A 16,334-nucleotide genomic window follows, 5' to 3' on the forward strand; every position below is an offset into this window, starting at 1 on the left:
GTGAAAGGTACATGTGAAAGCGCCTGCAGTGCAATCCCAGAGACTGCAAAGCACAGCACAGAGGATGCCACCCCACTTAAGTCCCTCACCCGTGTCAGACATTGCTAATCAATCACAGCACCTTTTTCCCACTGAGCAGAGATGTGATCTTGGAATCTTTTTCAACACGATACAATGATAGGAACTACTAGCTGTCATTCTAAGTCAGTTTCACATTTATGTAAGGAATTCATTGTAAAAATAGTAGAGGAAAGAGACAAATCAGTCATCTGAGCCTTTGTGAGCTCTGGAGGTTTGTACAGCCTTGGAGAATTACCAAGAGAGGAATGTGGAAGGGAGGTGATACCTGCTGTGGAGTCGGGACAGGCTCCCAGGGAGGACACTCTGGCCTTACCATGCCACTGTGACTTTATGAGGATATTGGCCTCTGATCAGTACAAGGGAAAGGAGAGTCTCTCCTGAGGGCACAGCCACCCACAAAGCTGGGCTGGAAGAGTTTAGGGTCTCCAGGTCTGGAAAGACTCCCTGAGATCTAGAAAGAGGAGGGTGGAGATATTAGTGTGCTGTATGGGCGCTGGGTTTGACTCCACAGTCCTTAGGGTGGGATTGGCAAGTGCCAAGAGGCTGAAGAAAGCCCACTGGGAGTTGAAGACTTTACTCTTAGGGGCCAGGGGCCCCATGTTTCTAAGAATATAAGCTTTCACTAAGAGCGGGTTCTCTGCTCTCCGTGTCTGGCTGTCCCTGTCCTAGGTGGGATAAGAGATGTTTCTGTGGTTCTAGCCCTGCTCTGGGTTTAGCTTAGGGTTTTCTACCCAGACTAGGCAGGAAGGAGATGCCACCTTGGCAATTCTCTGCTGGGCAAGAGAACCAGCAGAGTTTATCCCAAGTTTGTCCATCAAGCTCTGGTCCTGCTGGCTGCCGTCTGCGCCAGGCTCAAGGATGGCCAGGGGCCTCCGGGAAACTGGCAAGTGTAGAAAGAAAAAGAAATGTGCTCTCTGCAGTGGAAATCAAATCACAGGAGCAGATCCTGGCAGTCTGCCAGCACGGTCCCAGACTTCTCTCCAAGTAGCTGGAAATCCCACTCCACTAGGGTATTCAGAACCGAATTCACTGGCAGAAAAGTCTAGCCAAGAAGGGGAAGGGTGAACTTTACCTGCCTGCCCCTGGGGAAACGTGAGAAGGAAGGCAGAGGCCCTCCCAAGATGCGCAGGCCTGGCCGGTTGACACTGCCCTTCAGAGAGGGCTTCAAGGCTTGGCCAGGAGGGGACCACAGGCAGCCTGCACTCTGCTTGGAGCTTATCTCTGCCCTGCCATCTCCCTAGATCCCCTCTGCACCAGGAACTTCCAAGGACAATAGAGGCATCAGAGACATCAGGGAGCCCCACTAGTGACTGGTGGACTGGTCGGGTCATTGAGAGCCCTCCAGGAGGGGGTTCCTTTGAGGTCACCTGACCTTCATGATGGGAGGGTCCTTGGTTGGTCATGAGGCTGAGATTAGAGCACCTCATGGAATGGTTGGCTTGACTTGCTTTCTCAGCGTAGGGAAGGAAAAAACAATTTTCCCTCTACCTTTCTGAGTTCTGAGCTGGGACCCTCGTAACAGAAGACAGATTAACAAGGAAAAACAAACAGAACTTTATTAACATGTATAAAATGTACTCATGGGAGATACTCAGGGAAAATGAGAAAAGTATAAAGAGGTGGCTTAGGAAGTCTGGCTTACATAGCATCTTCAACCAAGAGCATACAATTTAAAAGAAGCAATGAGACAAAGAAAAAGGACCTGGAGTCTCTGAGGATGGCAAACTGTGGGAAGACAAATCCGTGGGAAACTAATGGTAGATAAGGGCTAGTTAGCAAAGCTTGTTATGTAGATTGCTCTGTGCCATCTCCAGGCTGATAGGGGGCTAAGATTGTGTTCTGTGATCAACCTTTGTCCTTCCTAGTTGAGAGGGGAGGAGGGACACCCTTGTAAATTTATATCCTGCTTTTAGGCAAATAGTGGGAAGGCAGAGAGCTTTTCTTGTCTCTGTTTCTTCTCAGTTGCCTTCAGCTCAAAACAATCCTTATGCCCAGGTGGCATATTTTTGGGTGGCATGTTCTGCTACCCTTCAGCACCCCCTGAAGAAGGTCCTAGCCCCGGCCACAGACCCACCCACTCTCCCTGCCCTCGGCTTGGCTAAGGTGTGGATGCTTCAGTGCAGCTTGTCTGCACTGCAAGGGACAACTCGACACTCTCAGGCATGAGTGGGCAGGTGAGGTGTCTTCGGGTGGCACTCTGCCCTTTTCTCCCAGGGGCAGACTCTGGAGGGGAGGAGTTTCCTGGTCCCTCCCCTGTCCCAGCCCCTCCCCTCCTCATGTTTTCTTCTTGGTGAGGGAGTTCCAGGCTCTCCAGAACCTCTCCCCATCAGGCACTCCTGCAGTCGGGGGGAGATGGCTCTGCATGAGCTTTGGCTTTAGTGATGTAATTGCTGGGATGCAGTTTCTGAAGCATTATGGCATGTGATGCCCAGCATCTTCTCTCTCCAAATGCCCCTGGAAAGACAGGAAGACAGCATTGTTAGCTGCAGTCCTCTTGATGACAAGAGTGACGATGCAGGATTTCCCTTTATTGGTTCCCTCTTGTGCCAGTGTCGAGCAGGCTGCCGCATTCTTTAAGTGGGTTTGGGGGATCAAGAGCATGGGTATGGCCTCAGAGCCTCTCATCCCTCACCCCAGGCTGTGGCTTGAGGGGGCACATCTTAAGTCCCCAGAAGCTCCCTGCCACCATCCCTGGTACCTCCCAAGGAGAGACCTGAGTCACTGAGGGCCAGAGCTCTGCCCATCCAAGCCCTGAGGCTCTGGGCTGGGCCTTTTTAGGTGCTCTGGGACTTCAACAAGAAGGCTTTGGTCTCTAAGGCCAAAAGGGTGAACTCTGACCACACAGTGCTTCATCCATCACCCCCTCCCGCTGCTGGCTGCTCCTCTTCTCCATCATGGAGGGCTGGACCAGACACGACGGGTGACAAACCTAAGACAAGCAGCCCTGCGTTACGGTGGTGCTCGAGGGTCACTTTCCTCACTGGGCATCTCGGTCAGTTTTGTGTTGCTATAACAGAATACCTTAGACTGGGCAATTTCTTATTGTTTTATTTTGTTTTTATCTTTTTGTAGAGACAAGGTCTCACTATGTTGCCCAAGTTGGTCTTGAACTCTTGGGCTCAGGCAGTCCTCCCACCTCAGACTCCCAAAGTGCTGAGATTACAGGCATGAGCCACCATGCCTGGCCTTTTTTAAAAATATATATTTTTATAGTAATTTACAATAAGCAGGAACTTATTTGGCTCATAGTTCTGGAGGCTGAGAATTCGAAGATTGAGGGCCACATCTGGCGAGGGCATTCTTGCTGCCTCATCCCATGGTGGAAGGTGGAAGGGCAAGAGAGTGTGACAGAAGGGAAAGCAGAGCTCATCTTCTTATCAGGAACCCACTCCCGAGATAATAGCAACAAGCCATTCAGGAGGGCAAAGGCGCCCTGACCTCGCCTCTTAAAGGTCTCACACTTCAGTTCTGCTGATGGAGGCTTAAGTTTCTAACACATGAATTTTGAGGGACACATTCAAACCATAGCATTGGGTCAGTTGTTTCTCCTATCAAATTGGGATGATAATTTAGACTCTTGTGATCATTTAAACTCTTCAGGGGGTCATTTTAGGTCTCAGGTAAACTGAAAGCTGTGAAAAGATGAGTCACCATTGGGCATTTTTACCACTATTTTCACATAGAAGTCTTCGTGGCATGTGGCCTGAGTCTGAGCCCCACCTCGGACCAGGCTGGTTTCTGTTGGACCATACTTACTGAGGGAAGAGGATCTTTGCCCTGGATTTCCTTGTGATGCCAGCAGGGTGCTGAGAAAATAGGCAGGGAGTACCTGGCAGGGACAGGGACTTCCAAGCTGCCTTTGAGGTTTTCCTTGGGTTGGTTAGCTGAGTCCCACTTTGCCTTCACTTACTGACCAAGTTCCATAACCTCTCAGAACCTCAGTGTTCTCCTCTATAAAATAAGGCTTGCTCTACCAAGCACCAAGGGATGTTGTTAGAATTATGTTAAATAATTCTATAAGTTAATGGTCCAGTCATTGGGGTCATTTTCATGCTTTTCACTTTGAAGCATAGCTGCCAGGCCATGTTCAGATGCTCTTGGTTCTCGGGTGGGAGTAGAAGCCTGGAGCCAAGCCCCAGAGACTCATTGCAGTAAAGCCACTCCATCCTCACCAAGTCCACAGGGAAATCTGGCCCCAGCACAGATGTACAGGACACAGACCCTAGCTGCCTTGTGGATGGGACAGGAGTACACACAGTGTCAGGCCTGGGCTGACCTTAGCTAAGGGGGAGGGGAGCCTGCTTTGCAGGGGAGAATGAGTTGAGGGATGAGGGAGATACCTTGGGTAATCTGTGCCCATTGGGGTGGAGGCTCTGCGGTGGCAGGCTCTGGGGAGGCCCTGGCCTGTCGTCATGCTGGTTCAACATCTGGTTCAGCATCTGTTTTCTGACTTGAAGGAGGAAGGACGTTCTGAGCAGCTGAGGAGTGACACTTAGTGCCTGGCATTTTGGAGGTGCCCTGACCCTATGCAGAGCTCCGTGTACAGAACAGCAGGGTCCCGGGTTCCCGAGCCAGTGGCCTCTGCTGCTTATGCCCCAGGTCTCAGGTTCCAGGACATACCACCAGCTCTAGGCTTCTCTCTCAACGTTCATTTCCTGAGCTGTGGCAGGTGGCTTAGAGGGGTCTAGGCCATGAGAGGACGTGGAATCTTGAGTCTGCTGGGCAGGAAAGTTCAATAGGAACATCTTGACTGTGTGACCTGTGATGCCGTGGTTTTATTGTGAGCTCTCTCTTCACCCCTCTCCAGTACTGCCTGAGGTCACACTCCCTGATGGGAAAGTGGAGAAAGAAGTAGAAGGTTCTGCAGGCCCACGGTGTGGGGGGTGCAAGGGTATGTCCCCCAGCACCTACTCAATGGGGATCAGAGGCCCCTCCACACCTACCTTATCCCTGGGCTGGCACAGCCCCCTGCATACACCCTGAGCCCTGGCTCAGGACTTTTGGAAAACCTTAGGCTGATGCAGGCTCCTGAAGTCTGTCACCAGCTCTAATGAGGAAGCCTGCCATAGATTCAGATCAGAATGATACTTGAGCTGGGCGTGGTGGTTCATGCCTGTAATCCTAGCACTTTGGGAGGCTAAGGTGGGCAGATCACCTGAGGTCACGAGTTCAAGACCAGCCTGACCAATATGGTGAAACCCCATCTTAAAAAAAAAAAAGAATGATACTTGAGCACTGCTGGCTTAATTAAGCTCCAGAATCAATTTTTTCAAAAAAGGAGTTAGACTCACCCTACACGGAGAGAAAAGGTGCGGACTTTTCCCCCTGTCCAGTAGCCCCGCTCCCCAAACTGGCTTTCACTGTGCCTTAGGCTGTGCCTCCTGCCCAGAGAGGGGAGCTGCTGTGACTGGTCCCCGTTCTCACTCCCCAACACGGGGGCTCACTTCTAGAACCCGAGATCCAGAGGCCTAGCCACAGCCTCCTGACTGAGCCTGGAAGAGCAGGCCAGGAAGTGTGCCAGGGTGGGCAGAAGCCCCTGCAGACCTAGAACCTGATACCAGCTCAGGAAGGGGAGAAGAAAAGCCCCAGTGCCCTGCCCAGAGGAGATGGCTGGCAAAGAAGTCAGTTTCCTGGTGGCTTGTCAGGCTCCGGAGTCCCCCAGGATATGACCCACCTGGCCGCTGGCCACTGGCCCCTGTTCCTCTGAAAATGGACAACCCCTAGCCCCAGCTGAAGAGGCCTACTGGTGTTCTTTAACATCTCACTTGTAAAGGACCCCAGAAGAGAAAGGGACAGGCACCTACTGCCCCAGGAGACCCCCACCTAGGTTGGGCTCCATATGAATCTGGGCCCTTCTCAGCAGGAGCCTCTTCCTTTGAGGCCCAGGGGGATCTGGGGTGAACACATCCCACTCCAGCACTGGCTGGGGCTGGAAAGGTTTGTGCTCCTCCCCCCAGCAGGGAGGTGGGACCCAGCTGTGGCTTTGGAGCTGCCCTGGCTCCAGGAGGGCTGTGGTGATAGGAGTGGGAGGTTCTCAGCCTGGAGAGGCGCCTCCCCCTTCCCCTTCCAGGTCTGGTTGGACAGGTTGAGGCTGACACACCTGAGAGAATCTGGAGTTCCCAAGAGCATGGAGCTGGGCCGGAATGCAGGCCTTCCTGGATGGGTGTGTCCATATTCCAGGGTGGTGAGAGGGAGGGGCCCTTCCTGTAGAGCAGGCTCCTCCCAGCAGCCCTGGTGTCCCCAAACACAGGCTCCAGGGACCAGAAGACTGCTGCAGCTTCCAGCTGATTCCCGGCTTCCCAGCTGGAAAGGCTGTTACAGAATCCCAGGAATGTGCCTTGAGCTCAGAAAGAAAATTCCCAAAATAACTTCTATAAATACTTGAGGGCAGGGGTGGGGACGGAGGGCTCCGCCTGGCCCACAGCTGGCCTTGGTCCCAAGCTGCTTCACAGGGCAGGCCCCCCTCAAAAGAAGAAGAGGCATGCACACCCCTAGGCCTTTGTGCTGCCCCGCCCTTGGAGAGCATCGTCAGGCACTGAACTTACCAGGTGGGATGGTGTGCAGTGAGATTCTGAAAAGGCAAGACCCTTTTCCCCTCATCTCCTCCCAGGCCACAGCCCCTGGCCACACACTGTGCCTCTGCCGAACTGAGTCCAGACCCCAGCAGGGCCCTAGGCCCCTTAGGTCCTACGCCTTCATGGCCCTAAGAGGCAGGATTTTCCGGGCTCTGCGTGGGCAGCATCCCTGGCCAGAGCTCCACACCTGGAAGCGTGTGGGTGTCTCTAGGTTCCCTGGCTCTGCATCTGGGCTGCATCCTGAGCTCTGTTGAGCTGCTGTCCCATGGAGAATAACAAAGCAGGCAGGAGACTGGGGCTCTGTCCCTCTCAGCCTGGGGAGGGCCAGGATAGGGATCACATCCATGAGCCCCACAGTAACTAAGCATGATCCTGAGGTGGTTGTGTGGCCAGGAAGGACTCCGTCCTCAGGGAAGGCTTCCTGGGAGAGCAGGGTCTCGAGCACATGAGATGTGGCCATACATCCCCACTCCCTGAGATCCAGGAAGGGAGAGAAGAAGGAAGGTCCTGAGGTGGGAATTTCTGGGGACTTCCCCAGAGCCCATGTCTGTGGCTGTCACTGCCCAAAGCACCCCCTTGGAGGTATGGTGTCTGGTCACCCTAAACAACTTGGACAACAGTTTCGAATCCCGTGGGCTACCAGCACAGCCATGGCATCTCCCAGGGCAGGGTCAGAAGCTGAGAGCCTCTCAGCAGGTCTGGTCTCTCCTCTCAGCATGGGGCACCCCCTTACCGGGATGAGGACTGGGAGATTCACCTGGGACATTTAGATGGAATTGAGATGCCAGTTCTTGTTCCCACCCTCTCCCTGGAGGCCTGTTCTCTGGGAGGGTCGGGGTGCCAGGAAGATGTCTGCAGGCCCTTGGTGCGGCGCCAGGCTCAGGGCAGAGTAGGTGAGACCTCGCATCTTCCCGGGGCTCTGCCCTGCCCAGTTGTCAGGCAGCAAACAGCGCTGAGTTGCTACCAAACATGAACTCGGCTGGTGTCAGGGGCAGGTGGCAGCAGATCCTGTTACAGGCCCTGGGCCTCTGGGCCCCAGCCTGACCCCAGCCCGGTGTCTCCTTTCAGGCTCTAAGGTCAACACCCCAGGGTGGGGGGACATGAGCCAACCCACCCCAGCCACGGTCCTCCCCCACAGAGAGCCATGCCCTCTCCCACCTTCTAGAGAGATCAGCCATGCCACCTGCTCCACCCAGAAGGGTCCTCTACTCATCTTGGAGGTGCTGCTGTTTGCTGTCTGTCCCCTCCTTGGTTTTTCAAATTCATCAATGCAGAATCCTGTCAAGAGCCCCACGAGGAAGGACTGTTCCATTGCTTGGTTTACAGATGAGGAAACCACAGCCCAGAGAAAGTTGGCCACTTGTCCATGGTCACAGCACTTGTCAGTGGCAGAGCTGGGATTCCACCTGGCCAGGGCTTCTGGCCACCGAGTCCTGGGCTTTTCCTCTCTACAGATACAGAAGAGGCTACTGCAAACCTCCCAAACTAAGAATGAAACACACACACCAGCCTGCAGACACATCTGGCCTTTCCCAAACACCCACACACTTCTTGAGATCGGGGTTTTCAAACTCCTTTTCAGCAGTTGAGCCCTTTTTTCGAACAAAATCCCATGTGGAATCTCGCTATAGAAAACTGAATGTTTGGAAGCCACTCGGTCCTGACGCTCTCCGGGCGGCCTCGCCCTCTTCCTGTGTTGCTCCCTCCTGGGCAGCGTTCACAGGGCTCAGACCCTCCATTTTTGGTGCTTAATTTTGGTGTCTGGCGGCCTGTTGGCTGGCCTGCCTTCCCTCCTCCCTGTGGGCCCTATTCCATTGTGAGCTGCTGGGCCTGTGGGTCGTGTGGGCAGAACAGCTAGGCCTGGTGCCCTGCTGGCCAGCCTGGCCACTACCCTTGGTCCCAGGCAGCCCTGAGTCAGCACCGCTCCCATCTGGCAAGAGCGGAAGACCCTGCCTGAAGCTCCACCCCACCCACAGCCACCCTGTCCTCCCCTGGCCTCTGCACACATCAGCCATGTGTGTGGTTCCTTGGTACGGTTTTGCCCAGGGCTGGCAGAGGCACTGTGAGGACAGCCTCTTTCTCCCCCGCCCCCTGGCTGCAAGATCTCCAGCCAGCGCCTCTGGAGAGGGAGAGGCTTTTCCTAGGGCTTCCTGAGCGCCATCTTTCACTCCCGCCTAATTGGCTGTGTTCCAAGCTCTCCGAGGACTTCATGAAACCAGGCATGTGCATCTTCCCCAGCACGTCTCCATAGCAACAGAGGGCCTAACTCTGGGGAGCTTGGTGAGGAGGAAAATGTTCCAGCTAAAAATGTACATGGCCGTCAGTGGGCGGGCATCAGAGAGGGGACTCCAGGCACATAGAAGGCAGCTCCCCACCCCCACTGCAGCCCCCACCTGTCCAGAGAATCAGTGGTGAGCTTTACCTCCTGTCTCGGAACAAGAGAAGGGCCCCTGTGCTGTCAACTCAGGCTGCTCTCAGGGCCAAAACAGGGATCAGTGGGACAGTGGGAAGCAACCTTTCTGGGACCTGAGGCTGAAAAGGGGCCCTCCACTCACTACCCTGTCCCCCTACCCACTTCCCGGCGTGGGTAGAAGAGGATGTAGTGGGGACAGGGTGCCAGTTTCACTTCCCAGCCTCTTGACAATTCCTGTTACTTCCTCTATCTCTTTGGTAACAGGGTTGTTTGAGCCAAACAGCAGGGCCAAGCTTCCCTGCAACTGACCCAGAACCTCCAGGTCTTTCGTCTTTCAGCCATTCCAGCCCATTCACTCAGTGCCTCATTCAGGCAGCACCCAGTCCCCGGCCATCTGACTCTCCTCCCTGGGGAGCCACCACATGCACACACATGCGCACACGCACACACACTAAAGCTCTTCCTCCCAGTGGCAGTGACAAAGCCCCATAATGTGTTGTCCTCAGTCTCTCTGTGTCCCTGGGGTGAAGGCAGCTCTGGGCAGCAGGAAGGACTGAGAAGCATGGTCCCACTGAGTCAGAACACGCTCCTGCCAGATGCTTCTCCTGACTCCTTTCAACCTCACCCTGCCCTTGAGAGACATGCTGTGATTTTCCCATTTAAAGATGAGGAAGCAGAGCCAGAAGGTTGGAATTTGCCCAGGATCCTCCAGACAGGGTGACTTAAAAGCCAGTTCCTTGGGACTGGCAGGAACAGAGCTCCTGCAGTGGGTTTCCCAGGAGGTTGGGGTTAAAGCAGAGCTTGAGCAGCGCCAGGTAGGATTTGCATGGGTAAAGGCACAGCCACTCAACAGTGCCCAAGCCAGAGATTCAGGGAGCCTCTCGAGCTGATGGCTGCTGCCACCTGTGCACCTGTGCTTGACCCATTGCCAAGATGCCTGTGCCCTGTGATGCCCCTACTCACCCTTCCCTGTGCTTGGTCTGCAGGGTCTGATGCTGAGTCGCCTGGGCCACAAGAGCCTGGCCCAGAAGGTGCTTCGAGATGCTGTGGAGAGGCAGAGCACATGCCACGAGGCGTGGCAGGGCCTGGGCGAGGTGCTGCAGGCCCAGGGCCAGAACGAGGCCGCCGTTGACTGCTTCCTCACCGCCCTGGAGCTGGAGGCCAGCAGCCCTGTGCTGCCCTTCTCCATCATCCCCAGAGAGCTCTGATGCTGCGGCTGCAGGGAGGGAGGGGCCGGCCAGAGGGAGTCTGGGGCAGGGTGGGGCAATGGTGGCATCAGGTGTGGGGCCTCAGGGAAATGCATCTTTAGTGAACGCCTCCGCAGCTGCAGCCCTCCTTCTCTTGGCTAGGCCAAGAGGGTCTTCCTGGATTTCTTCCATCGTGCCTTGGGAAACAGTCTGACTTGAACCCTAAGTGCCTTTGCATTGGTTTTTGGTGACCAGACTTGCTCCCCAAGAGCTGGGGCCGGGGGAGCCTCACAGCTGTCCTTCACCCTCACTCATGCCTCTGGCTTGGGGTTTGGGGGGCTCACTCCCCAGTCTCAGCACAGGTTCCTGGATCCCTCTCAGGTCTTGCCCAGGGCAGTCACGTCTTGAAGAAACTGCAGGCAAGTGGGAAGACGATGGGATTTCTGGGTTCCTTTCCCAGACTTGGAGTTAGTAGATTATGCCCACGTTGCTCCTCTGCCCCCTGAGGCCAGCTGGACCCCACCGGGCTCTTTCCCTCTGCTACCAAGTCCCTTTGGGGCCTCTGGTGTCTGGCCAGGGTACTGAGCACTGGCCCTAACGCTTCCATTTCCACCCACCCCATCTCCCTGGAAATGTACCCCAGCCTAAGCAGCCTCCGGATGTTTTAGATCCTATGGTTGCTAGACCCAGTTCTTTCTAATACCCTGAGTCAACACGTTACTCCTGCAGGCCTTATGCTACAATGCAGGTCCCTTGAGGGCCAATAACATAGAGGTGGGCAGTTTCTAGGACTGTCCCCAGTACGTCTCACCCCCCATAGCCCCTTTTTTGCTTCAGGCTTTCCTGGGTGATCCAAGCCTCACATGGGCCTTTTGGGTTCCCCTGCCTGAGGGCCTATAGGAGCTGTGGTTAGAGACCTGAGGAGGGGACAGAGCCCAGCCCCTCTTCTGTGGCTGAGCAGGCCTCGGTGTCCGTGACACCTGTCTTCGGGGCCTGGGGGCTGTGGACGTCTGTCCTCCCTGCTGCCCAACGCTCCTGGAACTCTTCCCTAAGGAGCCAGTCCCCCAGAGGCCTATCAGGGAATCCTTTTGTATCTGCACTTTGGGTTTTAGTTTCAAAGCTCCATCAGGTAGAGCCCACATTTCAGGATGTGTGGAAAGCTTGGGTGAGGGCTGCCCTGGTTGTCATCGCTCCGCCTTCCTCGGAGGGAGAGGGCTGTTGGAGACCACCCATCCATGCACACCAGCTCAGCACTGCATGTCCCGAGGTGACTCCCAAGACCCCTGCACCAGGCCAAGGGGCACCACAGAGGACACCGGATCCTTTGCCTCTTCCTTGAAGGATCTCTCTCAATATGTGTGTGTATATATAAATATAGTTATATATATATATATATAATAGAGATCTATTTTTTTCTGGAATTCTGTTAGAAAAGAAAAAGCAAAATGCTGTTGATTTATCTCAGGGTGCCCAAAAAGGTTGTCAATTTTTGATACTAGGAAAGGCACCAAATGCTTTTCCTGACTTGTAAGTATTTCCTTGTTAGAAGCCACAGAGGGTCAGGCCAAGTTGCTGCTGGTGACTTTGCAGATTGAATAAAGAGACCCTCGAAGGGGAAGCAGGCTTGTCTGAAGCATCATGTTTATTCATCAGGCACGTAGCTCCAGCACCTGCCTTGAGCCAGGCACTGGAGGGGGTGTTGCAGGAGGAGGGAGGCCAGAGAGCTCATCGAAGCCAAGACCTGGACCCAGCTGGGGAGTGGTGTGGAGAAGCAAGAAGGGGAGGGAGGATCCTCTGGGAAAACATGGATTTGAGCTGGTGAGAGCGTTGCCAGGTGAGGCTAAGCTAAAGCCTGGAGGGAGTAGGAGGAGGCAAGAGCGGTCCAGGCAGAGCTGATCCTGGCCTCTGACCTGTCCTTCAGGAGGCCCTGAAGCCCCTGCTGCCTCTGGGCATCGCTGGGAGAGGCCAAGGCAGGACTCACATCTGAACAGAGACCCCCCTCAGACATTGCTGTTGGGCTATCTTCCGGCTGCAGAGAAGAAGCCTATGAGTGAAGGCATGGGAGGGACCCGGGTCTTGTTCAGATTGGCCACCTCTGCTGAGAAGTCCATACCAGTAGACCCCTAGTAATATATATGCATGTACTGTGGGTATTATAACCTGCATCAAAACAATTCTAAAGAATGCTGCACGTTTACACAGAAGCTCTGTTGTCTTCATGTACCCCAGGGGATCACCATGGCACCCCCAAGGCTGCAGCCACCTCAAGACAGCTGTCCTGAGGCTTCCCCTCAAACCCGGGGCTGTTCTCGACCATCTGGACTCTCCTCTTGCCATGCCTCCGGGCGATCTGGCCTCCTTTGATGCCGACCCTCCCTGCCTCTGCCATTGCTGTCCCTGAAAGGAAGGGCTTTGCTTGCAGCCTTTGAGTGCGCAGCTTCTCTTGCTGTAGCCTTATTTACAAACTTGAGTGATTGAACACTTGCTATCAAATTACTTGCCATGTATCCTAACCCCCAGCTTGTGACCTCCTTGGGTGAGAAGTACAGGCCACCTTAGGTGGCAGGGGGTGTCTGCCAGCCTGGGGCAGGCTTAGAAACTCATCCTGCAGGGAAGAGAATGGAGGGAATGTGAAAGGAGGGAAGGCTCTGCCTTCTTCTGATGGGAACAGGGTTTCCCAGGCTGATCTTAAATTGGTCAATGTTGGAGAGTCACGCAGCGGTGGAGACCTGCTGAGGGCCCCAGGCACTGCCTTAGCCCAGCTGCCATCTGTAAGCCCTGCTCTCACACAGGAACCCTCACCGGAGAGTGAGGGAATCGGCTCCTGTATCTAAACTCATCATGCTGGGACCAGGGTTAGAGTCTGGGGACAGACCTCAAACTGCCTGTCACCCCCTCTGACCTCCACCCACACACCACTTTCTGCTCCCACTTGGCACTTCCATATTAATAGTGTTTCCCTGCAGGCACAAATATGAACGGCATTTCAGCCGCCACCACCCAGACTCCTTTCTGGTACCAAAGTGCTCATTGTTGTACTCCCATCCCCCACCCGGCACTCAGATGCCATCACTGTGCAAATATTTCTTGGGCTTGGGAAGCCTCTGACTGAACGAACCTCCCCATCTGCTTGGCCTTTGATGACAGCCCACGGGCAGGGAGCCTCATGCCTAAGTGGCCTGTGGGACCGACCCATGAGTTACTGATCCAGAGGATCCTGAGAGGTCAGGGAGGTTCTGACTGGAAAGCATCCTACCGTCCCCTCCCAGAAACTTCTCAGAATTTTCATCAAGCTCTTTCAGTTGCAAAGAACAGAGACCCACTGAAGATAACTCGGGAAACAAGAGGGAGCTCCTTGGAGCCCTAGGGCAGGAACGGCAGTGCCCAGGCCTGAGGCCAAAGCAGCCACATGCCCTGAAGGAGGCAGCAGGGTGATACTGCAGTCACCAGCCTGAGCTGGAAGGTGCTGCTCTACCACTATAGGCTGTGTGGCCTTGACCAAGTTGCCTTTTTTTTTTTTTTTTTTTTTGAGATGGAGTCTCACTCTGTCTCCAGGCTGGAGTGCAGTAGCGTGATCTTGGCTCACTACAACTTCCACCTCCTGGGTTCAAGCGATTCTCCTGCCTCAGCCTCCCAAGTAGCTGGGACTACAGGCACATAACAACATGCCCTTATAATTTTTTTTTTTTTTTTTTTTTTTTGAGACCGAGTTTCGCTCTTGTTACCCAGGCTGGAGTGCAATGGTGCGATCTCGGCTCACCGCAACCTCCGCCTCCTGGGTTCAAGCAATTCTCCTGCCTCAGCCTCCTGAGTAGCTGGGATTACAGGCACGTGCCACCATGCCCAGCTAATTTTTTGTATTTTTAGTAGAGACGGGGTTTCACCATGTTGACCAGGATGGTCTCGATCTCTTGACCTCGTGATCCACCCGCCTCGGCCACCCAAAGTGCTGGGATTACAGGCTTGAGCCACCGCGCCCGGCCGATAATTTAAAAAAAAAAGTTTTTTTATTATTTTAGTAGAACCAGGGTTTCACTACGTGGGCCAGGTCTCAATCTCCTGACCTCGTGATCTGCCCTCCTTGGCCTCCCAAAGTGCTAGGATTACAGGTGTGAGCCACCCTGCCTGGGTGAGCAAGTTTCTTTCGTTTTTTTTTTTTTTTTTTTTTGAGACGGAGTTTCGCTCTTGTTACCCAGGCTGGAGTGCAATGGCGCGATCTCAGCTCACCGCAACCTCCGCCTCCTGGGTTCAAGCAATTCTCCTGCCCCAGCCTCCTGAGTAGCTGGGATTACAGGCACGCACCACCATGCCCAGCTAATTTTTTGTATTTTTAGTAGAGACGGGGTTTCACCATGTTGACCAGGATGGTCTCCATCTCTTGACCTCGTGATCCACCCGCCTCGGCCTCCCAAAGTGCTGGGATTACAAGCTTGAGCCACCGCGCCCGGCCGAGCAAGTTTCTTAATCTCTCTTTAGCCATTTCTTCATCTGTACAATAAGAATAACAGTGGAATAGTGCCTGCTTTGTGGATTATGATTAAGTGATCCTAGAACAGTGCCTGGCCCCTAGTAATTGCTCAATACACATGGGCTATTATCTTCTCTGCCTTTGCCTGCTACTGACTGTTCATGGAGAGGTGCTGCTCCCCTAGAACTACATTCAGCACTGCCTGAGCCCTCCAGCCCCACCGCGGGCTGACCTACCATATACAGCGCTGTGGTCACTCCCCTCCTAAAGACTGAATCTTGAACAATTGGTCCCACTCATTTTTCCATGGGTCACTAGGCAGCTCGTAGACAGATTTCCCTTGGATAGGAAAGAGCTCAGGTGGCTTCTCTTGATCTAATTGGCTATGACCAGAAGGCATGGACCTCAGGACACATATGGCTGCTTACACAGCTGGAGTGCTAGGTGGGCAATGCCCTGGGCCCTTCTGGTCCCCTGTATCAGCTCTTCACTCTATGGTGTGTCCTCTCTGGGCAATAGGTACAATGTAGTTCCCTCTAGAGAGGGCAGACAACAGAACACACCCCCTTAAACACCCTCCTTTCTCCTTCGCCATCTTCATCACCTTATCGTCCATCCATGGAGTGGCTCCTGTCCTGGTTCTGGTCTTGGAATGAAGATGAGGGTGATACTAACACACCTCCTGCACTGTACTACTGATAAAATGCTTCACATGTCAGTGAACTCTCTCCCAATCACTCCTTTGGTAGTCAACAACCTTGGGAGGCGGGTTTTGTCCCCAAGGAAGGTGAAGAGATTCACGGGGCCTCCTCTCGCAGTGACTTGGTACAGGGCAGGTCCTGGGAGCACAGGGACTTGCCCTCAGAAGACACTGCATAGTACTGGCTCACCCATTCTGGGCAGAGACAGGAGCCTCCCCAAATCGCTGCAGCAGGGACCCTCTGGGGTCCCTGGAAACTTGCATCACCAGGAATCCTCTATGGGAGTGCCCAGGGGAGGAAGACACATGGGTCCAGGGGCCTCTTAGGTGCCCAGAACCCCCACTTGCCAGCCCCAACCCACCGCCAGCTTCACCCCAGTGGCTGCAGAGGAATGACAGCGCTTGTACTGCCTGCCCCCCAGCTCCTCTGCAGCAGGAGTAGAGACTCCTTAAGCAGCGGTCACACAAGAGGCTGGACATTGTCCCAAACGGTGTTCAGAAGACGCTGGAACACATGAGCAGCTGCCCCACGGGAACTGTGTTGGATCGTGGGACCCCATGATCCTGACCACTCGCTGACAACATCAAGGCTGGGTTCCAGAATCAAAGTGTGTCCCCCATGGGCTGGCCCACAGCCTTGGAGATGCCGACACCCCCACGTAAGGGAAGGGCCCCCCACAGGGGCAGGGGCTGTCATTGCTCTCTTGTTCTCACTCATCCTCCGTCTCTCATTCTCTTAACTGTCTCTGGAATTGGCAAGACGTCTTTGTGGACTTCTTTAAAAACACGTATCTTTGTTTCTTGCACCATTTGAGAAGAGTGGTAAATTGTGCGCCTGTTCCCCTTAATACTCCGGTATGTGTTTACCAAGAACAAAGGTCATCCCTGTACCTAACCACGGCAGAGTTAA

At 54.2% G+C, this 16,334-nt stretch overlaps 1 protein-coding gene across 6 annotated transcripts in view; it reads left to right on the forward strand.

Moving 5' to 3' along the window:
- Positions 1 to 11,884, forward strand: part of TTC7A (tetratricopeptide repeat domain 7A) — a 153,718-nt gene extending 141,834 nt beyond the window's left edge. For all 6 annotated transcript variants that reach the window (XM_074396840.1, XM_074396839.1, XM_003926740.4 and 3 more), the window contains one exon: positions 10,056 to 11,884. In XM_074396840.1, the coding sequence (XP_074252941.1) occupies positions 10,056 to 10,277 (222 nt within the window). In that variant the 3' untranslated portion in view covers positions 10,278 to 11,884. The remainder of the gene's footprint in view (positions 1 to 10,055) is intronic.
- Positions 11,885 to 16,334: the final 4,450 nt, after the last annotated feature.

Source organism: Saimiri boliviensis, chromosome 1 (assembly GCF_048565385.1).
Source record: "Saimiri boliviensis isolate mSaiBol1 chromosome 1, mSaiBol1.pri, whole genome shotgun sequence".
Lineage (NCBI taxonomy): Eukaryota > Metazoa > Chordata > Mammalia > Primates > Cebidae > Saimiri > Saimiri boliviensis.